This window comes from Numenius arquata, unplaced genomic scaffold, assembly GCF_964106895.1.
Source record: "Numenius arquata unplaced genomic scaffold, bNumArq3.hap1.1 HAP1_SCAFFOLD_1057, whole genome shotgun sequence".
Lineage (NCBI taxonomy): Eukaryota > Metazoa > Chordata > Aves > Charadriiformes > Scolopacidae > Numenius > Numenius arquata.
In genome coordinates, this window is record NW_027415125.1 from 1 (window position 1) to 23378 (window position 23378).

The 23378-nt window shown below is 69.1% G+C and overlaps 2 protein-coding genes across 2 annotated transcripts; both read right to left on the bottom strand.

Moving 5' to 3' along the window:
• Window positions 1-1877: 1877 nt before the first annotated feature.
• LOC141478395 (plasma membrane calcium-transporting ATPase 3-like) lies at window positions 1878-10789 on the bottom strand (the record flags this gene model as incomplete). Its single annotated transcript, XM_074167481.1, has 9 exons — window positions 10612-10789; window positions 9242-9439; window positions 7892-8149; window positions 6591-6716; window positions 6356-6481; window positions 5392-5433; window positions 5063-5218; window positions 3766-3980; window positions 1878-2120 (listed from the first exon to the last, which is right to left on the bottom strand). Coding segments are annotated over exons 1-9 (1542 nt in total), but the record flags the coding sequence as incomplete, so codon positions are not given.
• Window positions 10790-17473: 6684 nt separating this feature from the next.
• LOC141478397 (red-sensitive opsin) lies at window positions 17474-23174 on the bottom strand. Its single transcript, XM_074167483.1, has 6 exons — window positions 23069-23174; window positions 21847-22143; window positions 20515-20683; window positions 20260-20425; window positions 18735-18974; window positions 17474-17587 (listed from the first exon to the last, which is right to left on the bottom strand). The coding sequence occupies exons 1-6, from the start codon at window positions 23172-23174 to the stop codon at window positions 17474-17476; spliced, it is 1092 nt and encodes a 363-aa protein (XP_074023584.1).
• Window positions 23175-23378: the final 204 nt, after the last annotated feature.

The following is a 23378-nucleotide window of genomic DNA, read 5'->3' on the forward strand; positions in this document are numbered from 1 at the left end:
GGTGGGGATGGGGATGGGGGGGCAGAGATGGGGGGCAGAGATGGGGGCAGGGGTGGGTATGGGGGGCAGGAGGGACAGAGATGGGGGGCAGGGGGGGCAGAGATGGGGGTCGGGGGGTATGGGGGGCAGGAGGTGGATATGGGGGGCAGGGGGCAGAGATGGGGGGCAGGGGTGGGGATGGGGGGCAGGAGGGGCAGATATTGGGGTGGGGGGCAGAGATGGGGGGCAGGGGTGGGGATGGGGGGCAGGAGGGGCAGATATGGGGGGCAGGAGGCGGATATAGGGGGCAGGAGGGACAGAGATGGGGGGCAGGGGGGGCAGAGATGGGGGTTGGGGGGTATGGGGGGCAGGAGGTGGATATGGGGGGCAGGGGGCAGAGATGGGGGGCAGGGGTGGGGATGGGGATGGGGGGGCAGAGATGGGGGGCAGGAGGGGCAGAGATGGGGGGCAGGGGTGGGGATGGGGGGCAGGAGGGGCAGATATTGGGGTGGGGGGCAGAGATGGGGGGCAGGGGTGGGGATGGGGGGCAGGAGGGGCAGATATTGGGGTGGGGGGGCAGAGATGGGGGGCAGGGGTGGGGATGGGGGGCAGGAGGGGCAGATATGGGGGGCAGGAGGTGGATATGGGGGGCAGGGGGCAGAGATGGGGGGCAGGGGTGGGTATGGGGGGCAGAGACAGGGGTCAGGGGGGTCAGACACAGGACAGGGAGGGGGGTCCCACGGGGGTCCCTGGGTGACCCCCCCGCTGTCACACACACACACACCCCCCCCCCCCCGCCAGGGCTCCTGTCTCCCTGGGGGGGGTCTCCGGCCAGCCCCTCCCCAGCCCCGGGGGTGTCCCCAGTGCCCCCCCATGTCCTCCCCAGTGCCCCCCACTGCCCCCCAGCGCCCCCCCATGTCTTCCCCAGCGCCCCCCAGTGTCCCCAGTGCCCCCCAGCACCCCCCCATGTCCTCCCCAGTGCCCCCCAGTGCCCCCAGTGCCCCCCAGCACCCCCCCATGTCCTCCCCCGTGCCCCCCAGTGTCCCCACTGCCCCCCAGTGCCCCCCAGTGCCCCCCAGCGCTCCCCCATGTCCTTCCCATTGCCCCCCAGTGTCCCCAGTGCCCCCCATTGCCCCCCCATGTCCTCCCCAGTGTCCCCACTGCCCCCCAGCGCCTCCCATGTCCTCCCCAGTGCCCCCCAGTGCCCCCCCATGTCCTCCCGTGTCCCCACTGCCCCCCAGTGTCCCCCCATGTCCTCCCCAGTGCCCCCAGTGTCCCCTAGTATCCCCCCATTGCCCCCCCACTGCCCCCCCACTGCCCCCCAGCGCCCCCAGTGCCCCCCAGCGCCCCCCCATGTCCTCCCCCCTGCCCCCCAGTGTCCCCACTGCCCCCCAGTGCCCCCCCATGTCCTCCCCAGCGCCCCCCAGTGCCCCCCAGCGCTCCCCCATGTCCTTCCCATTGCCCCCCAGTGTCCCCAGTGCCCCCCATTGCCCCCCCATGTCCTCCCCAGTGTCCCCACTGCCCCCCAGCGCCTCCCATGTCCTCCCCAGTGCCCCCCAGTGCCCCCCCATGTCCTCCCGTGTCCCCACTGCCCCCCAGCGCCCCCCCATGTCCTCCCCAGTGTCCCCACTGCCCCCCAGTGTCCCCCCATGTCCTCCCCAGTGTCCCCAGTGCCCCCCAGCGCCCCCCCATGTCCTCCCCAGTGCCCCCCAGCGCCCCCCCATGTCCTCCCCAGTGTCCCCACTGCCCCCCAGTGTCCCCCCATGTCCTCCCCAGTGCCCCCAGTGTCCCCTAGTATCCCCCCATTGCCCCCCCAGTGCCCCCCCATGTCCTCCCCAGTGTCCCCACTGCCCCCCAGTGCCCCCAGTGCCTCCCAGCGCCCCCCCCCGCCCCCTCACCAGCAGCTTGGTGGTGTAGGCGCTGTTGATGGCGATGGCCTGCAGCAGGAGGGTGCGCGTGGGGGGGGGCAGGGCGGCGGGGGCCGGGGGGGCGCGGAAGTGGGTGCCCCCCAGGAAGGCCTGCACCACCGTCATGCGGTTGGTGGTGAGCGTCCCCGTCTTGTCGGAGCAGATGGCGGTGGCGTTGCCCATGGTCTCGCAGGCGTCCAGGTGACGCACCAGGTTGTTGTCGCGCATCATTTTCTTTGGGGGGGGGGGACGGGACACGAAGGGGGGGGGGGACACACAGAAGGAAAATAAAAAAAGGGGTGGGGGTACGGGGGGGGGGGGGGGGGATTGAAGGGAGCGGGGGGGCACCCCCGGGTTTGGGGGGTGGGGGGGGTGAGGGGGAGGGACGGACCCCCAGGAGGGAGGGAGGGAGGGGTCTGATGGTGTAGGGGGGCTGGGGGGACAGAGGGACGGATGGGGGGGGACAGACGGGGGGACAGATGGGGGGACAGACAGGGGGACAGACAGAGGGACAGATGGGGGGGGCAGACGGGGGGACAGATGATGGGGGGGCAGACAGGGGGACGGACAGGGGGACAGATGGGGGGACAGAGGGACAGATGGGGGGGCAGATGGGGGGACGGACAGAGGGACAGATGGGGGGGGACAGACGGGGGGACAGATGGGGACAGGGGAGGATGGGGGGGGAAAGACAGGGGGACAGAGGGGGGGACAGAGGGACAGATGGGGGGACAGACAACGGGACAGACAAGGGGACGGACAGAGGGACAGATGGGGGGACAGACAAGGGGACGGACAGAGGGACAGATGGGGGGACAGAGGGACAGACGGGGGGATGGACAGAGGGACAGATGGGGGGGGCAGACGGGGGGACAGATCGGGAGGACAGGAGGACAGACGAGGGGACGGACCGAGGGACAGGGAGAGGGACGCATGGGGGAGGGACAGAGGGAAGGGGGGGACAGATGGACAATCCCGGAAGAGGGGCAAGAAGGGGGTGGAGAAGCATCGGGGGGGACGGACAGACAGACGGACGGACGGACAGGAGGGACAAGGTTTGGGGATGGAGGGAGAAGGGACGGGGGAGCAGACGGACACAGGAGCTTGGGGGATGGACAGACGGACAGATGAGCGGGAATGTGGAGGACAGAGGGACGTATCTACGGAGAGATGGAGGAGCCCCGAGGACAGACGGACAGAGGAAGAGGAGGAATGTGGAGGACAGAGGGATGTATCTACGGAGGAGCCCCGAGGACAGACGGACAGAGGAAGGGGAGGAACATGGAAGACACAGTATCTATGGAAGGATGGAGGAGCTCTGAAGACTGAGGAGCCCACAGAATGGACAGACAGACAGAGGAAGAGGAGGAACGCGGAGGACAGAGGGACGTATCTACGGAGGGATGGAGGAGCCCAGAGAATGGACAGACGGACAGAGGAAGAGGAAGAGGAGAAACATGGAGGACAGAGGGACATATCTACGGAGGAGCCCCGAGGACAGACGGACAGAGGAAGGGGAGGAACGTGGAGGACAGAGGGACGTATCTACAGAGGGATGGAGGAGCCCAGAGAATGGACAGACGGACAGAGGAAGAGGAGGAACGCGGAGGACAGAGGGACGTATCTACGGAGGAGCCCCGAGGACAGACGGACAGAGGAAGAGGAGGAACGCGGAGGACAGAGGGACGTATCTAGGGAGGAGCCCCGAGGACAGACGGACAGAGGAAGAGGAGGAACGCGGAGGACAGAGGGACGTATCTATGGAGGAGCCCAGAGGACAGACGGACAGAGGAAGAGGAGGAACGCGGAGGACAGAGGGACGTATCTAGGGAGGAGCCCCGAGGACAGACGGACAGAGGGAGGGAGGTGGGGGCCTGACCTTGACGGAGTAGGCGAGGGAGATGGTGACGGCCAGCGGCAGCCCCTCGGGGACGGCCACCACCAGGACGGTGACGCCGATGATGAAGAACTTGACCCAGTACTGGACGTAGACGGGGGTGCACTCGGCCAGCCAGGGCCGCCCCTCCACCACGAAGGTCTCGATGACGAAGTAGAGCACCAGGATGATGACGGTCACCGCCGACATGGCCAGCCCTGCCCCACACACGGCCCTCAGACCCACGGCGGGGACGCGGGGGGGGGGACAGGGGTGGGAGACATGGGGGGTGACAGAAGTGGGGGGCAGGGGTGGGGGGACAGAGGGGTGACAGGGGAGGGGGGCACAGGGGGGTGCCAGGAGTGGGGGGACAGGGGAGGGGGGACAGGAGTGGGAGACATGGGGGGTGACAGAAGTGGGGGACAGGGGTGGGGGGACAGGGAGGTGACTGGGGAGGGGGGCACAGGGAAGGGGGGACCAGGGGGGACAGGGGTGGGGGAACGCGGGGGGTGCCAGGAGTGGGGGGACAGGGGTGTCACAGGAGTGGGGGACGGGGTTGGGGGGATGGGGGTGGGGAGACAGAGGGGTGACAGGGGTGGGGGGGACAAGGAAGGGGGGACACGGGGGGGGTGACAGGGGTGGTGGGGGTGACAGGGGTAGGGGGACACGGGGGGGTGGCAGGGGTGGGGGGGAACATGGGGGGTGCCAGGAGTGGGGGGGACAGGGAAGGGTGGACACGTGGGGCTGGGGGGGACAGGGGTAGGGGGACACTGGGGGGTGGCAGGGGTGGGGAGGACAGGGGTGGGGGGACAGGGGGGGGTGGCAGGGGTAGGGGGACACTGGGGGGGGGTGGCAGGGGTTGGGGGGGACAGGAGGGGGTGCCGGGGGTGGGGGGACAGGGAAGGGTGGACACGTGGGGGTGGGGGGTGACAGGGGTGGGGTGACAGGGGTGGGGGGACACTGGGGGGTGGCAGGGGTGGGGGACAGGGGTGGGGGGATGAGGGGGTGGCAGGGGTGGGGGGGACAGGGGTAGGGGGATGGGGGGGTGGCAGGGGTGGGGGGACACTGGGGGGTGACAGGGGTGGGGTGACAGGGGTGGGGGGATGAGGGGGTGACAGGGGTGGGGGGGACAGGGGTAGGGGGATGGGGGGGTGACAGGGGTAGGGGGACACTGGGGGGTGGCAGGGGTGGGGGGACAGGGGTAGGGGGATGGGGGCTGGCAGGGGCGTGCGGGTGCCAGAGAGTGGAGGAATGGGGGGGTGATGGTGGTGGTGGGGGGCGGGGGCCCCCCCTTGCCCACCTGCCTTGCCGATCTGCACGGCCAGCCGGGTGAGCTTTCCCTGCAGCACCGACTTCTCCTTCCGGGGGCTCCGCTTCTCCCGCTCCTCCGCGTCCCCCCCCTCCGCGCTCTTCAGGGGCTGCATCTCCATGGCCACCGCCCCCTCCTGCTTCTTGCCTGGGGGGGGGACACGCAGGCACACACCACCACCCCACCCCCCCCGCGCCGCACCCTCTGGGTGACACGGGCCCCGGGGTGGGGGGGGGGAAACGGGGGGCCGAAGGGGGGGGGGGGGGGCTCCCCCTGTCACACACACACGCACACGCACGACCCCCCCTCCGCCAGCCCACCTTTGCTCTGCAGGGTCTCCACCGCCCCGTCCTGCGCCTTCCCTGGGGGGGGGACACACGGCGTCGGGGAGGGGAGGGGACACCCCCCCACCCACCCCCCAACCCCCCCCAGGGTCCCTCCGCATCGGGGCAGAGCCGGGACGGGACGGGGGGGGTACAGAGCCCGGCCCTGGTCACCGTGGGGTCCCCGGGCTCCCCAGGGACAGGAGGGGACAGTGCTGGGGGGGGGGGGGGGGGCATGGGGACAGCGGGGGGGGCCATGGGGACAGAGGGGGGGCTGTGGGGACAGTGGGGGGGCCGTGGGGACAGACATGGGGACAGTGGGGGGGCCATGGGGACAGATGTGGGGACAACGGGGGGGCCGTGGGGACAGATGTGGGGACAGCGGGGGGGCTGTAGGGACAACGAGGGGGCCATGGGGACAGTGGGGGGGGCCATGGGGACAGACATGGGGACAGTGGGGGGACAACGAGAGGGCTGTGGGGTCAGACATAGGGACAGCGGGGGGGGCTGTGGGGACAACGGGGGGGCAATGGGGACAGTGGGGGGGGCCACGGGGACAAACATGGGGACAGTGGGGGGGCCATGGGGACAGCAGGGGGGCCGTAGGGACAACGGGGGGGCCATGGGGACAGACATGGGGACAGCGGGGGGGCCATGGGGACAGTGGGGGGGCCGTGGGGACAGACGTGGGGACAGCGGGGGGGGCCGTGGGGACAGCAGGAGGGATGTGGGGACAGACATGGGGACAGCGGGGGGGCTGTGGGGACAGCGGGGGGGCCGTAGGGACAACGGGGGGGCCATGGGGACAGACATGGGGACAGCGGGGGGGGCTGTGGGGACAACGGGGGGGCCGTGGGGACAGTGGGGGGGCCGTGGGGACAGACGTGGGGACAGCGGGGGGGGCTGTGGGGACAGCGGGGGGGCCGTGGGGACAACGGTGGCGGGGGGGCCCATGACCCACCCTTCTTCTCCTTCTTCTCCTCCTCCTCCTCGCCGGCCCCCAGCAGGGTGAAGATGATGCCGCTCTGGGAGTTGACCCCCACGGCCGTCACCACCATCTTCCCCGAGCCCTCCATGACGTGGGTCCCTGGCGGGAGGAGGGGACACGGAGGGGACACGGAGGAAGGGGGGGGTGGGTGTCAAAGCAGGGGGTCCCCCCTCCCCGCGCGTGTCTCCCCCTCCGCCCCCCGCCTCACCCGAGAGCAGCATGGGGTCCTTGTCGGGCGCCTTGCGGACGTGGTCCGACTCCCCCGTCAGGGCGCTCTCGTCCATCTTCAGGTCGTTGCCCTGGATGAGGACGCCGTCGGCCGGCAGCAGGTCACCTGCGGGGGGGGGGACGACGACAAGGGGCGGGGGGGGACGGGACGGGGGGACACGTGTCACCACCCCGCCACCACCCCCCAGGGCCACCACCCTGGGATGGGGGGGGCTACCCTGACCCCCCACCCTCCCGTGCCCGTCAGCCCACCATCGGGGCCACCGTGTCCCCACCGCCCCTGGTGTCCCCCCGTCCCCAGCTTCAGGACCACCATGACCCTACCACCCCTGGTGTCCCCCCGTCCCCACCATCCCTGGCGTCCCCCCATCCCCACCATCAGGGCCACCATGACCCCACCACCCCTGGTGTCCCCCCATCCTCACCACCATCACCCGTCACCCCAACATCAGGACCACCGTGTCCCCACCACCCCTGGTGTCCCCCCATCCCCAGCATCAGGGCCACCATGACCCCACCACCTCTGGTGTCCCCCCATCCCCATCATCAGGGCCACCACGTCCCCACCACCCCTGGTGTCCCCCCATCCCCATCATCAGGGCCACCATGACCCCACCACCCCTGGTGTCCCCTCATCCCCAGCTTCAGGGCCACCGTGTCCCCACCACCCCTGGTGTCCCCCCATCCCCACCATCAGGGCCACCACGTCCCCACCACCCCTGGTGTCCCCCCATCCCCACCATCAGGGCCACCACGTCCCCACCACCCCTGGTGTCCCCCCATCCCCACCATCAGGACCACCGTGTCCCCACCACCCCTGGTGTCCCCCCATCCCCACCACCCCTGGCGTCCCCCCGTCCCCACCATCAGGACCACCATGACCCCACCACCCCTGGTGTCCCCCCATCCCCATCATCAGGGCCACCATGACCCCACCACCCCTGATGTCCCCCCGTCCCCACCATCAGGGCCACCGTGTCCCCACCACCCCTGGTGTCCCCCCATCCCCACCATCAGGACCACCATGACCCCACCACCCCTGATGTCCCCCATCCCCACCATCAGGGCCACCATGACCCCACCACCCCTGGTGTCCCCCCATCCTCACCACCATCACCCGTCACCCCAACATCAGGACCACCGTGTCCCCACCACCCCTGGTGTCCCCCCATCCCCAACATCAGGGCCACCGTGTCCCCACCACCCCTGGCGTCCCCCCGCCCCCAGCATCAGGACCGCCGTCCCCCCCGCGGGGGTGGGGGTGGTGGCGGTGGCACCCACCGTACTTGACCTGGACGACGTCCCCCACCACCAGGTCGGCCACGGGGACCTGTGCCTGGCGGCCGCGGCGCACGACGGCCACGCGCTGCTCCTGCTCGATGCGGCTCTGCAGCCCCCGGAACTGCCGCTCCTTGCTCCAGTCGTTGAAGGCGGTGACCAGGACCACGCAGGCCACCGAGAGCAGGATGGCCGCCCCCTCGATCCAGCCCGCCTCCGCCTCCCCCTCGTCCTCCACGCCCCCCGAGGCACGGCCGCAGGCTGCGGGGACACGGCAGGGCGGGATGGGGATGGGGAGGTGGCAGCTGGGCAGGGATGGGGCCATGGAGGTGGCATCTGGGCAGGGATAGGGATGGGGAGGTGGCATCTGGGCAGGGATGGGGATTTGGGGACGAGGAGGTGGCATCTGGGCAGGGATGGGGAGGCGGGGACATGGAGGTGGCATCTGGGCAGGGATGGGGATTGGGGAGGTGGCATCTGGACAGGGATAGGGATGGGGAGGTGACATCTGGGCAGAGATGGGGGGACATGGGGGTGGCATCTGGGCAGGGATGGGGATTGGGGAGGTGGCATCTGGACAGAGATGGGGAGGTGGAGATGGCATCTGGGCAGAGATGGGGATGGGGAGGTGGCATCTGGGCAGAGATGGGGGACATGGAGGTAGCATCTGGACAGGGATGGGGAGGTGGAGATGGCATCTGGGCAGGGATGGGGATGGGGAGGTGGCATCTGGGCAGGGATGGGGGACATGGAGGTGGCATCTGGACAGGGATGGGGATTGGGGAGGTGGCATCTGGGCAGGGATGGGGGACATGGAGGTGGCATCTGGGCAGGGATGGGGCCATGGAGGTGGCATCTGGGCAGGGATGGGGATTGGGGAGGTGACATCTGGACAGGGATGGGGGAACGTGGAGGTGGCATCTGGGCAGGGATAGGGATTGGGAGGTGGCATCTGGGCAGGGATGGGGCCATGGAGGTGGCATCTGGGCAGGGATAGGGATTGGGAGGGTGGCATCTGGACAGGGATGGGGAGGTGGCATCTGAGCAGAGATGTGGGGACATGGAGGTGGCCCCTGGGCAGGGATGGGGATTTGGGGACGAGGAGGTGGCATCTGGGCAGGGATGGGGCCATGGAGGTGGCATCTGGGCAGGGATGGGGATTGGGAGGTGGCATCTGGGCAGGGATGGGGACACAGCGACGGCTCAGGATGGAGACACGGAGGTGGCCCCTGGGCAGGGTCGGGCAGGCGGGAGGTGGCACCTCGCGGAGAGTAGAGGGGGGGGGACACGGGGACGAGCCGAGGGGACTCTGGGGGACACACACACACACACACACACACACCCCCCCCTCACCCTGTGTGTCCCCGCCGGGGGGGGTGTAGAAGGAGAGCCCCAGGGAGACGGCGGCCGCCACCTCCAGGATGATGAGGGTGACGTCCTGCAGCGCCTCCCACACCAGCTCCGCGAAGCTTTTGGGGCGCTTCGGGGGGATCCAGTTCCGGCCAAAGACCTGCCGGCGCCGCTCCAGCTCCCCCGGGGCCTCCGACAGCCCTGGGGAGGGGGGGGGACACCAACGCTGCTGGGGGGGGGACAGCACCCACACACACACACACCCCCCCCAACGGCCTGCTGGGGGGACTGTGAGATCCCCAGGGGGGTCCTCGGGGGTCCCAGGGGACGGGGGAATCTCTGGGGGGGGTCCCTGGGAGTCCCAGGGGACGGGGGGATCTCTGGGGGAGGGTCTCTGGGGGGGATCCCTGGGGGTCCCAGGGGACGGGGGGGATCTCTGGGGGGGGGTCCCTGGGAGTCCCAGGGGATGGGGGGGATCTCTGGGGGGGGTCCCTGGGAGTCCCAGGGGATGGGGGGATCTCTGGGGGGGGTCCTTGGGGGGGGGTCTCTGGGAGTCCCAGGGGATGGGATTATCTCAGGGGGGGTCCCTGGGGGGTCCTTGGGGGTCCCAGGGGGAAAAGGGAGGTCTCAGAGGGTCCAGGGGGGTTCCAGGGGGATGGGAAGGTCCCGGGGGGGTCTCGGGGAGACGGGGAGGTCCTGGGGGGGTCGGGGAGTGTCCCATGGGGAGGGGGAGGTCTTGGTGGGTCCCAGGGGGAGGGGGAGGTCTCAGAGGATCCTGGGGGGGGTCTCTGGGGGGTCCTATGGGGAAGGGGAGGTCCCGGGGGGAAGGGGAGGTCTGGGGGGGTCCCATGGGGAGGGGGAGGTCCCGGGGGGGATCCAGGGGGAGGGGGAGGTTCTTGGGGGGTCGGGGAGGGTTCCATGGGGAGGGGTAGATCCCAGGGGAGTTCCATGGGGAGGGGGAGGTTCTTGGGGGGTCCTGGGGGAAGAGGGGGGTTGGGGTGGTTCCATGGGGAGGGGTAGATCCCAGGGGAGTTCCATGGGGAGGGGGAGGTTCTTGGGGGGTCCCGGGGGTCGGGGGGGTTCCATGGGGAGGGGGAGGTCCCGAGGGGGTTCCGTGGGGAGGGGGAGGTTCTTGGGGGGTCCCGGGGGTCGGGGGGGTTCCATGGGGAGGGGGAGGTCCCGAGGGGGTTCCGTGGGGAGGGGGAGGTTCTTGGGGGGTCCCGGGGGAAGAGGGGGGTTGGGGTGGTTCCATGGGGAGGGGTAGATCCCAGGGGAGTTCCATGGGGAGGGGGAGGTTCTTGGGGGGTCCCGGGGGTCGGGGGGGGTTCCGTGGGGAGGGGGAGGTCCCGGGGGGGTGGCGGGGGGGGGGTTACCGTCGGTGGGGGAGGTGCGGAGGCGGCGGCAGAGCCCCTGCACGTCCCCGTAGGCCTCCTGCACCTTGAGCAGGGCCTCGGCGCCGCGCAGCTCCATCAGCGCCCGCAGCTCCCCCAGGCTGACGCCGAAGCCCCCCCCGGCGCCCGCCTCCCCCCCGGCGCCGGCCAGGTCCCCCATGGCGCCGGCCTGCAGAGGGGAGGGGGACACCGCCGTGGGGACGGGGACGCAACACGCCGCGAGGGGGGGACGGGGCTGGGGGACATCACTGGGGACGGGGGACGTGGTTTGGGGACATCACTGGGGGCTCGGGGGCATCAGTGAGGGCTCGGGGACATCACTGGGGACCAGGGACATGGCTTGGGGACATCATTGGGGACAGGGGACGTGGGTCGGGGGCATCACTGGGGGCTCGGGGGCATCAGTGAGGGCTTGGGGACATCATTGGGGACACCATTAGGAACCAGGAGCATCATTTGGGACCAGGGACATGGCTTGGGGACATCACTGGGGGCTCGGGGACATCAGTGAGAGCTTGGGGACATCACTGGGGACAGGGGACGTGGGTCGGGGGCATCACTGGGGGCTTGGGGACATCAGTGAGGGCTTGGGGACATCATTGAGGGCTCGGGGACATCATTGAGGGCTTGGGGACATCATTGAGGGCTTGGGGACATGGGTTGGGGACATCAGTGAGGGCTCGGGGACATCATTGAGGGCTTGGGGACATCACTGGGGACCAGGGACATCATTGGGGACACCATTAGGGACCAGGAGCATCATTTGGGACCAGGGACATGGCTTGGGGACATCACTGGGGGCTCGGGGACATCAGTGAGAGCTTGGGGACATCACTGGGGACAGGGGACATGGGCTGGGGACATCAGTGAGGGCTTGGGGACATCATTGGGAACATCATTAGGGACCAGGAGCATCATTTGGGACCAGGGACATGGCTTGGGGACATCACTGGGGACAGGGGACATGATTTGGGGACATCACTGGGGGCTTGGGGACATCAGTGAGGGCTTGGGGACATCACTGGGGATTGGGGACATCATTAGGGACCAGGAGCATCATTTGGGACATTAGACATGGCTTGGGGACGTCATTGGGGACAGGGGATGTGGCTTGGGGGCATCACTGGGGGCTTGGGGACAGGGGACATGGCTTGGGGATAGAGTTGGGGGCTTGGGGACATCGTTGGGAGCTGGAAGACATCATCGGGGCCTTGGGGACATCACTGGGGACATCGTTGGGGGCTGGAGGACATCATCGGGGGCTTGAGGACTGAGCTGGGGACATCGTTGGGGACATCGTTGGGGGCTGGAGGACATCATCGGGGGCTTGGGGACATCATTGGGGACATCACTGGGGGCTTGGGGACAGAGCTGGGGACATCATTGGGGACATCACTGGGGGCTGGAGGACATCATCGGGGGCTTGGGGACATCATTGGGGACATTGTTGGGGGCTGGAGGACATCATTGGGGGCTTGGGGACATCACTGGGGACATCGTTGGGGGCTGGAGGACATCACTGGGGGTTTGGGGACATCGTTGGGGACATCACTGGGGGCTTGGGGACAGGCCGGGGGGGGCTCTGACCTGCTCAGCGGTGACGGTGACGATGACGGTGGCGGGGCCCGGGGGGGGTCATGCCGGGGGGCCCCCCCTGGCTGGTGGCTCGTGCCGGCGGGGGGGGGGGCCAGGCCATGGGCGGGGTCAGGGGCGGCCGCCCCCCCTGCCCGGGCCACACCTGGGGACACGTCTGTCACCCCGCTGTCACCCCACACGCACACCGGCACCTCCCAGTAACACCCAGTGAACCCCACTAACTCCCAGTTTCCCCAGTAAATCCCAACCGGTAACTCCCCCCCCCCGCCCCGTAACTCCCAGTATCTCCCAGTGCCCCCCCCCCCCCCCCCCCCTAATTCCCTGTCTCTGCACAAGCTCCCAGTAACCCCCAGGTCTCCCAGTAACCCCCAGGTCCTCCAGTAAATCCCAGTAACTCCCAGCAGCTCCCAGTCTGACCAGTAACCCCCAGTTCCCCCAGGAACTCCAAGCATCTCCCAGTTCCCCCAGTAATCCCCAGTTCCCCCAGGAACTCCCAGTTCTCCCATTAACTCCCAGTTCACCCCAGTAACCCCCAGTTCTCCCAGGAACTCCCAGTTCTCCCATTAACTCCCAGTTCACCCCAGTAACCCCCAGTTCCCCCAGGAACTCTCAGTTCCCCCCAGTAACCCCCAGTTCTCCCATTAACTCCCAGTTCACCCCAGTAACCCCCAGTTCTCCCAGGAACTCCCAGCAGCTCCCAGTCTGCCCAGTAACCCCCTGTTCCCCCTAGTAACCCCCAATTTCCCCCAGTAACCCCCAGTTCACCCAGTAACTCCCAGCCATTCCCACTTCTCCCAGTAACTCCCGGTAACTCCCACTACTCCCAGTAACCCCCAGTTCCCCCAGTAACTCCCAGCCGCTCCCACTCTGCCCAGTAACCCCCATTTCTCCCAGTAACTCCCAGCCATCCCCAGTTCTCCCAGTAACTCCCAGCAGTGCCCAGTCTTCCCAGTAACCCCCAGTTCCCCCCAGTAACCTCCAGTTCTCCCAGTAACTCCCAGCCATTCCCACTTCTCCCAGTAACTCCCAGTTCTCCCAGTAATTCCCAGCCATTCCCAGTCTGCCCAGTAACCCCCAGTTCCCCCAGTAGCTCCCAGCAGCTCCCAGTCTGCCCAGTAACCCCTAATCCCCCCATTAACTCCCAGCCATTCCCAGTCCTCCCAGTAACCCCCAGTTCCCCCCAGTAATCCCCAGTTCACCCAGTAACTCCCAGCCATTCCCACTTCTCCCAGTAACTCCCAGTTCTTCCAGTTCCCTCCAGTAACCCCCAGTTCCCCCAGTAACTCCCAGCAGCTCCCACTCTGCCCAGTAACCCCCAGTTCTCCCTAGTAACCCCCAGTTCACCCAGTAACTCCCAGTAACCCCCAATTCCCCCCAGTAACCCCCAGTTTCCCCAGTAACCCCCAGTTTCCCCCAGTAACTCTCCACCATTCCCAGTTCCCCCATTAACTCGCAGTCCTCCCAGTCTGCCCAGTAACCCCCAGTTCCCCCCAGTTTCCCCAGTAACCCCCAGTTTCCCCCAGTAACTCTCCACCATTCCCAGTTCCCCCATTAACTCGCAGTCCTCCCAGTCTGCCCAGTAACCCCCAGTTCCCCCCAGTAACCCCCAGTTCCCCCCATCCCCTCCATCCTTCCCAGCCCCTCCCTCCCTCCGCCCAGGCCCCGCCCCCCGGCCCATCCGTCCCGCGGCAGCAGCCAATGAGCGCCCGGCGGGGGCGTGGCCTGTGCGGCGCGGCCCCGCCCCCGGCCCTGCGGCGGGCGCGCGAGGACTGCGCCAAAGGGGGGGGCGGGGGGGGGGGGGCACCTGCGCAAGCCCCGCCCACCCCCGGGGCACACGCGTGTGCAAGCCCCGCCCCCGCCCCGAGTAGAGGGGGGAGGGGGGGGGATGGGGACACCCCCCACCCCCCCCCGGGACCAGAGCCCGGACGGGGCACGCTCACACACGTGTGTGCCCTTCACGCCCTCGCACACGCGTGTGCCCGACCGCACCTGTGCCCCCGGCACGCTTGCACACACGTGTGCCGCATCACCCCACACACACACGCGTGCCCCCGATGCGCCCGTATGCCCTCGCACGCGCCTGTGCCCCAGCGCACCTGCACATCCCCGCACACGCGTGTGCCCCCCCCCACCGCGTTCACATGCTTGCACACGTGTGTGTCCCCCCCCACGCACACCTGCACATACATGTTGCCCCTGACACCCACCCGCACACGCGGGTGCCCTCACACCTCCCCTCCCCCGGCCGGTGCACACGCGTGTGAACGCACCAACCGCCCCCCCCCGACACCCCCCAACCCCCTCCCCCCCCCCCAGACCCAGACCCCCCCATAAACACCCCCACCCCCACCCCGCGGTGCCCCCCCCTGCAATGACACCCCTCCCCCCCGTCCCCTTTGCAGCGCCCCCCGTCCCTGTTCCCCCCCCCCCCCCCGTTCCCAAGGCCCCCCCCCCTTCCTCACTCCCCCCCCCCCCCGGCTGGCAGTGCCCCCCCTCCCCGTGTCCCCCCCCCCTCCCCGTACCGGCCCATGGCTCCCGGCGCTGCGGCGGTGCCCGAGGCGCGGCGCGCTGCGGGCCGGGGGGGCGGGGCCAGGCCGGGAGGGGGCGGGGCCATGCCGGGAGGGGGGAGGAGCCTCAGGACACACCCCCTCACCTCCCCCTCCCGCCACAAGACACGCCCCCTTCCCCCCTAGGATGCGCCCCCTTCGCTGCTGGGAGACACGCCCCCTCCCGTCTGAGGCCACGCCCCTTCTCCCCCTCCTCCTGCCAGAAGACACGCCCCTGCCGGAGACCACGCCCCCTGCCAGAGACCTCGCCCCCCCTCCCTCCAGAGGCCACCCCCCCTTTCCCAGGACACGCCCCCTGCCACCAGAAGACATGCCCCCTCCTGTCTGAGGCCACGCCCCCTCTCCTCCCCTCTGGCCAGAGGCCACGCCCCCTCTCCCCCTCCTCCCACCAGAAGACACGCCCCCGCGCTGGAGGACACACCCCCTCCCATCTGAGACCACTCCCCCCTCCCCTCCCCTCCTGCTGGAGGCCACGCCCCCACTGGAGAAACACGCCCCCTTTCCTAGGCCACACCCCCTCCTGCCAGAAGACACACCCCCGCTGGAAGACACGCCCCCTCTTGTCTGAGGCCACACCCCTTCTCCCCCTTCTCCTGCTAGAAGACACGCCCCCTGCTGGAGAACACACCCCCTTTCCTAGGACACGCCCCCCTCCCACCAGAAAACACACCCCCTCCCACCAGAAGCCACACCCCCTTTCCTAGGACACACCTCCCTCCTCCTCCTCCTCCTCCCACCAGAAGACACGCCCCCCTCCAGAGGACACACCTCCCTCCCATCTGAGGCCACGCCCCCTCCCCCCTCCTCCTGCCAGAGGCCACACCCCCCTTCCCTAGGAGACGCCCCCTCTCAACAGAAGACATGCTCCCCCAGCAGAGGCCACGCCCCCTCCCCTAGGACACGCCCCCTTCCCGCCGGAGACCACGCCCCCCTCCACGTATGAGGGGGAGCTCCCCCCCCACCCCCCCAGTGTCTCGGGGGGTGGCGTCATGTGACCCTGCGTGTCCCCAGGTGGGCACCGGGAGGGACGGGAAGGGGGGGACACGACGACACAGGGGGGGACACGACGACACAGGGGACCCCACGCCCCCCCCCCAGAGGGCGCCAGACGCCCCTTCCCTCCCCAGTTCCCACCCCAACCCGCGGGGCCGGGGGGTGGGGGGGGGGTGGGGGTGGTGACCCGCGGCGACTGCACTGACCCGGCTCCGGGCGCGGGAGGCTCCGGGGCCTCTATCCCCCGCCATGGGAGGGTACCCACCGCCGGCTCCTCTCAACCCGCCCCGCTCCGGCGGCTCCTCACGGCGGGGGCAGGGCCCTCAGGAGCGGGGAAAGACCCCCCCCCTTCCCGCCGGCGCCGGGACAAAATGGCGCCGCCCTCTCGCCTCAGCTCCCCCTCAGGCGCCGGGGGGCGGGACCGGGATGGGTTGGGCCAACGGGAGCGGCCCCTCCCCTCGCCCCTCTCCGCCAATGGGAGATCCCGCCCTTCCCGCCTTTCCCTCCCTCAGCCAATCGCCTGCCGCGCGCGGCCGCCACCTGCTCCCGCCGGCCCCGCCGCGCGCCGTTCCCGCCCTTTTCAGCCAATCAGCGGGAGCGCGACCCGCCCGCCTGTGATTGGCCGCCACCGCCCTCCCTCCCCTTCTCCTTTCTTCTGATTGGCCGCTGGGCGCCGACGCCCCGCCCTCCCGCTCCCGCCCGCCGGGGTCCGGAGAACGCGGGGGGCGGGGCGGGGCTTGAGTGACGTCCCCTCCCGCCAATGGCGGCGCGGCGCGGGAGCCCGGGGGGTTTCCTATTGGCTGCAGGGCTGGGCGGGGCGGGAGGGGCGGGGCCAGGAGGCCGGCTTCTCACTTCACCTCAGGGGTGAGTGGGGACCCCCACGGGGGGGGGGGGGGGGGCTGTGACTGGGGGGGGTCTATGGGGGATGGGACCCCCATAGGGGGGGTCTGTGACTGGGGGGGGTCTGGGGGGGGGGGTCTATGGCCCCGGGGGGGGGCTCCTGGGGGGGGTCTGTGACTGGGGGGGGTCTATGGGGGGATGGGACCCGCATGGGGGGGGGGTCTGTGACTGGGGGGGGTGTCTGTGGCCCCGGGGGGGGGTCCTGGGGGGTGTCTGTGAGGGGGGGGGTGGGGATCCCCCGGGGGGGTGTCTGTGACCCCCAGAAGTTCCTGGGGGGGGGGTCTATGGGGGGACGGAAAGCGGGGAACCCCCCCGGGGGGGGTCTGTGACCCTGGGGGGGTCCTGGGGGGGGGGTCTATGGGGGGATGTGACCCAGGGGGGGTCATCTGTGACCCCCAGAAGTTCCTGGGGGGGATCTATGGGGGGATGGAAAGTGGGGGACCCCCTGAGGGAGGGGGGTGTCTGTGACTGGGGGGGTCCTGGGGGGGGTCTGTGACCCGGGGGGGGTAATGGGAAGGATCTGGGGGGGGGGGTCTGTGGCCCTGGGGGGGGGGGGGGGCTCCTTGGGGGGGGGTGTGTCTGTGACTGGGGGGGTCCTGGGGGGGGTCTATGGGGGGACGGAAAGTGGGGGACCCCCCGGGGGGGGGTGTCTGTGACTGGGGGGGGTTATGGGGGGGTGGGGGAGGGGCGCAGGCGAGCGGGTGGGCGTGTCCCGGGAGACGTTTATTTTGGGGAGGGGGGGGGGGAGGGGGGGCTGCGGGGGGGGTTTGGGGGGAGGGGGGGTGTCTCTAGGCGGGGGCGACGGAGGAGCTGGAGACGGAGGAGACCTCGGTGCGGGAGGTGGAGACCTCGGAGCCATCGTCCACCTTCTTCCCGAAGAGCTGGAGGATGCAGTTCCGGAACTGGGGGGGACGGACACCAGTGAGACCAGTGAGACCAGTGAGACCAGTGAGACCTCCCACCGCACCCCGATGGGCCCCCCCACATCCCCCGGCCCCACATCCCCCGGCCCCACATCCCCATCCCAGCCCCACATCCCCGTCCCAGCCCCACCTGGCGGTTCACGAAGACGTAGATGATGGGGTTGGAGATGTTCCCGTCCCTTCCCATCCCATCCTGATGTCCCCCATCCCGTCCCCACGTCTCCCATCCCGTCCCCAAGCCCCAGCCCCACATCCCAGCCCCACATCCCAGCCCCACATCCCCATCCCAGCCCCACGTCCCCATCCCAGCCCCACCTGGCGGTTCACAAAGACGTAGATGATGGGGTTGGAGATGTTCCCATCCCTTCCCAGCCCATCTCACCCCATCCCCATGTCCCCCACCCCATCCCCACCTCCAATCCTGATGTCTCCCATCCCAGCCCCATCTCCCAGCCCCACATCCCCATCCCAGCCCCACCTGGCGGTTCACAAAGACGTAGATGATGGGGTTGGAGATGTTCCCATCCCTTCCCAGCCCATCTCACCCCATCCCCATGTCCCCCATCCCGTCCCCATGTCCCTCACCCCATCCCCACCTTCAATCCTGATGTCTCCCATCCCATCCCCATCTCCCAGCCCCACATCCCAGCCCCACATCCCCACACCCAGCCCCACCTGGTGGTTCACAAAGACGTAGATGATGGGGTTGGAGATGTTCCCGTCCCTTCCCATCCCATCTCACCCCATCCCCATGTCCCCCATCCCGTCCCCATGTCCCCCATCCCATCCCCATCTCCCAGCCCCACATCCCAGCCCCACATCCCCACACCCAGCCCCACCTGGCGGTTCACAAAGACGTAGATGATGGGTTTGGAGATGTTCCCATCCCTTCCCAGCCCATCTCATCCTGTCCCCATGTCCCTCACCCCATCCCCATCTCCCAGCCCCACATCCCAGCCCCACATCCCCATCCCAGCCCCACCTGGCGGTTCACGAAGACGTAGATGATGGGGTTGGAGATGTCCTCATCCCTTCCCATCCCTTCCCAGCCCATCCCCATGTCCCCCACCCCGTCCCCACCTCCCGGCCCCACATCCCTCAGCCCCAGCCCCACGGCCAGCCCCACCTGGCGGTTCATGAAGACGTAGATGATGGGGTTGTAGATGGTGGCGCTCTTGGCGAAGTAGGCGGGCAGGGCGGCCGCCAGCGGGTGGAAGGCGTAGCCGGGGTTGGCGGCGGCGAAGCAGGCGAAGATGGTGTAGGGCCCCCAGCAGAAGCAGTAGGCCACGATCATCACCACCACCATCCGCGAGACCTCCTTCTCCGCCTTCTGCGTCGACTCCGACTCCTTCTGCTGCGCCGCCACCTGCGGGAAGAGGTGGGGGGGGGTCAGGGCGGGGGGCCGTGGGGGGAGATGGGCTCCATGGGGGGGGCCGTGGGGGGAGATGGGCTCCATGGGGGGGTCTATGGGAGGAGATGGGCTCCCTAGAGGGGTCCGTGGGGGTCTATGGGGGGAGATGGGCTCCATGGGGGGGTCTATGGGGGGAGATGGGCTCCCTAGAGGGGTCTGTGGGGGTCTATGGGAGGAGATGGGGGGAGATGGGCTCCATGGGGGGGGTCTGTGGGGGGAGATGGGCTCCCTAGAGGGGTCCGTGGGGGGAAATGGGGGGAGATGGGGGGAGATGGGCTCCATGGGGGGGCCGTGGGGGGAGATGGGCTCCCTAGAGGGGTCCATGGGGGTCTATGGGGGGAGATGGGCTCCATGGGGGGGGCCTATGGGGGGAGATGGGGGGGTTATAGGGTGAGGTGGGCTCTATGGGGGGGTCTATGGGGGACACGGGGGATCTATAGGGTGAGGTGGGCTCCAGGGGGTCCATGTGGGGCAGAGGAGCCCTATGGGGATCTCCATATGGGGCAGACGGGGTCCATGTGGGGCAGAGGAGCCCCATGGGGAGCTCTGTGTGGGGCAGATGGGGTCCGTGTGGAGCAGAGGAGCCCTATGGGGAGCTCTGTGTGGGGCAGATGGGGTCTGTGTGGGGCAGAGGAGCCCTATGGGGAGCTGTGTGGGGCGGATGGGGTCCGTGTGGGGCAGACGGGGTCCGTGTGGGGTGGATGGGGTCCATGTGGGGCGGATGGGGTCCATGTGGGGCAGACGGGGTCTGTGTGGGGCAGAGGAGCCCTATGGGGAGCTCTATGTGGGGCAGAGGAGCTCTGTGGGGAGCTCTGTGTGGGGCGGATGGGGTCCATGTGGGGCAGATGGGGTCTGTGTGGGGCGGATGGGGTCCATGTGGGGCAGACGGGGTCTGTGTGGGGCAGAGGAGCCCTATGGGGAGCTGTGTGGGGCACATGGGGTCCATGTGGGGCAGATGGGGTCCGTGTGGGGCAGAGGAGCCCCACGGGGAGCTCCGTGTGGGGCAGAGGAGCTCTATGGGGAGCTCTGTGTGGGGCAGATGGAGTCCATGTGGGGCAGACGGGGTCCGTGTGGGGCAGAGGAGCCCCACGGGGAGCTCCGTGTGGGGCAGAAAGCTCTCTCTCTCTCCGGGGACGGAGAAGCCGTGGGAGGAGGCGGGCTGACGGGCTCTCCCCCGGGATCCGCGGGGGGCGCAGGCGTGGGGCGCAGGCGTGGGGCGCAGGCGTGGGGCGGGACTCACGGCGCGGATGGCCAGCCAGACTTGGAGGTAGCAGAGGATGATGATGGCGAGGGGGAAGAAGCAGCAGGTGACCATCAGCACCACCATGTAGGACTGGACCCCCGGGTCCGAGCTGCCGCTGAAGACGTCGGGGCCGCAGGAGGTCTTCAAGCCGTGGGGCCAGTACCTGTGGGGCAGAGGCGTGGCGGTAAGACGAGGTCCCCGTGGGGTGGGAGGGTCGTCCCCGGCCCCATAAGTTGGGGGTCCCGGCCCCACCTGCTCCAGCCGAAGATGGGGGGCGCCGTCCAGGCGCAGGACCAGACCCAGGAGAAGAGGATGCCGGCCACCGCCAGCTTCCCGTCGAACTTGATGTTCCCGAAGGGTTTGCAGACCACGAACCAGCGCTCCCAGGAGATGATGGCCAGGGACCAGAGGGCTGTGATGCCTGGGGGGGGCGAAGGGGGGGGATCAGTGGGGCTGCCCCATAGCGCCCTGACCCATAGCGTGCAGCTCCACGGAGTGGGGGACCCGTGGAGAACGGACTCGTGGAATATAGACCCATGGAGAACAACCCCATGGAGATAGACCAGAGGGCTGTGGTGCCTGGGGGGTGAAGGGAGGGATCAGTGGGGCTGCCCCATAGCGCCCTGACCCATAGCGACCTGCCCCATAGAGTACAGCCCCATAGCGTGCAGCTCCATGGAGTATGGACCCACAGAGTATGGACCCATGGAGGATGGACCCATGGCCAGGGACCAGAGGGCTGTGATGCCTGGGGGGGGCGAAGGGGGGGATCAGTGGGGCTGCCCCATAGCATGCAGACCCATAGCGACCTGCCCCATAGAGTACAGCCCCATAGCGACCTGCCCCATGGAGTACAGCCCCATAGCGTGCAGCTCCATGGAGTATGGACCCACAGAGTATGGACCCATGGAGGATGGACCCATGGCCAGGGACCAGAGGGCTGTGATGCCTGGGGGGGGGGGCGAAGGGGGGGATCAGTGGGGCTGCCCCATAGCGTGCAGACCCATAGAGTACAGCCCCATAGCGACCTGCCCCATGGAGTGTGGGACCCGTGGATGATGGACACATGGAGATAGACCAGAGGGCTGCCCCACATCCCTGCCCCACATCATCGCCCAGCACCCCCAGACCTACCCTACCCCCTGCCCCACATCTCCCCACACCCTGCCCCACATCCCCCGCACCCACCGCAGGCGGAGACGGTGTAGCCCTCGATGACGCAGAGGGGGTGGCCCTGTCCCTGCCCCACATCTCCCCCACCCCCTGCCCCACACCCTGCCCCACATCTCCCCACCCCCTGCCCCACATGGCCCGCACCCACCGCAGGCGGAGACGGTGTAGCCCTCGATGACGCAGAGGGGGCAGCCCTGTCCCTGCCCCACATCTCCCCACACCCTGCCCCACACCTCCCCACACCCTGTCCCACATCCCCCGCACCCACCGCAGGCGGAGACAGTGTAGCCCTCGGTGACACAGAGGGGGCGGCCCTGTCCCTGCCCCACATCTCCCCACCCCCTGCCCCACATCTGCCCCACATCTCCCCACCCCCTGCCCCACCCCCTGCCCCACATCCCCTGGACCCACCGCAGGCGGAGACGGTGTAGCCCTCGATGACGCAGAGGGGGTGGCCGAGGATGAAGTAGCCCGAGATCTGGTTGATGACGCTGATGGTGGAGGCGATGAGCGTCTCCCCCAGGTCGGCCACCGCCAGGTTGACCAGGATCCAGTTGAGCGGGTGCCGCAGCTTCTTGAAGCGGGCGGTGGCCACCAGGACCAGCCCGTTGGTGAACACCGAGGCCACCACCACGAAGATCATCCACAGCGAGGTCAGGTTGTACACCCACCGCGGGGCGATGTGGTAGTTGGGGCCCTCGAAGGGGCCTGGGGGGGCGACCGGGGGGTCAGGGGTGGCTACCGCCACCGGGGGCTACCGATTCCCAAGGGGGGCTACCGATTCCCAAGAGTGGCTACCGATTCCCAAGAGTGGCTACCGATTCCTAAGGGGGGCTACCGATTCCCAAGAGTGGCTACTGATTCCCCACGGTGGCTACCGATTCCCAAGAGTGGCTACTGATTCCTAAGGGGGGCTACCGATTCCTAAGACTGGCTACCGATTCCCCACGGTGGCTACCAATTCCTAAGGGGGGCTACCGATTCCCAAGAGTGGCTACCGATTCCTAAGGGTGGCTACCGATTCCCCTGGGTGGCTACCAATTCCCTGTGGTGGCTACTGATTCCCACGGGTGGCTACCAACTCCCATGGGTGGCTACCAACCAGCATGGGGCGATGTGGTAGTTGGGGCCCTTGAAGGGGCCTGGGGGGGCGACCAGGAGGTCAGGGGTGGCTACTGCCACCGGGGGCTACCGATTCCCCACGGTGGCTACCAATTCCTAAGAGTGGCTACCGATTCCCCTGGGTGGCTACCAATTTCTAAGGGTGGCTACCAACTCAACAGGGTGGCCACCACCTTCCCCACTACCCAGGGTGTCCCCCCCTGACACCAGCCCAGGGTGGCTACTGTCCTCTCCAGAGTGGCTACCATCCTCCCCAGGGTGGCTCCTGTCCCCCTGACACCAGCCCAGGGTGGCTACCATCCTCTCCAGAGTGGCTACCATCCTCCCCAGGGTGGCTACTGTCCCCTTGACACTGGCACAGGGTGGCTACTGTCCTCCCCAGGGTGGCTACCGTCCTCCCCACTCCCCGGGGTGGCCCCACGTCCCCCCCCCCGACACCGGCCCACGGTGGCCACCAAACTCCCCACGGTGGCCACCCCCCCCCCCCCGGTAGCCGCCCCGGTGGCCTCACCGCGGGTGTTGTTGCTGTTGGTGTAGGTGAAGACACTGTCCCTCGTGGTGTCCTCCTCCTCGTGTCGCCGTCGCGCCCCCAGCACGGCCTCCTCCCAGCCCCCCATCGCCGCCCCACGGAGACCCTGCCCCATAGAGACCAGGTAACCCTGCCCCATAGACACCGGGTAACCCTGCCCCATAGATCAGGTAACCCTGCCCCATAGAGACCAGGTAACCCTGCCCCATAGATGGGGAGATCCTGCCCCATAGACACTGGGTAACCCTGCCCCACAGACACCAGGTAACCCTGCCCCATAGACACCGGGTAA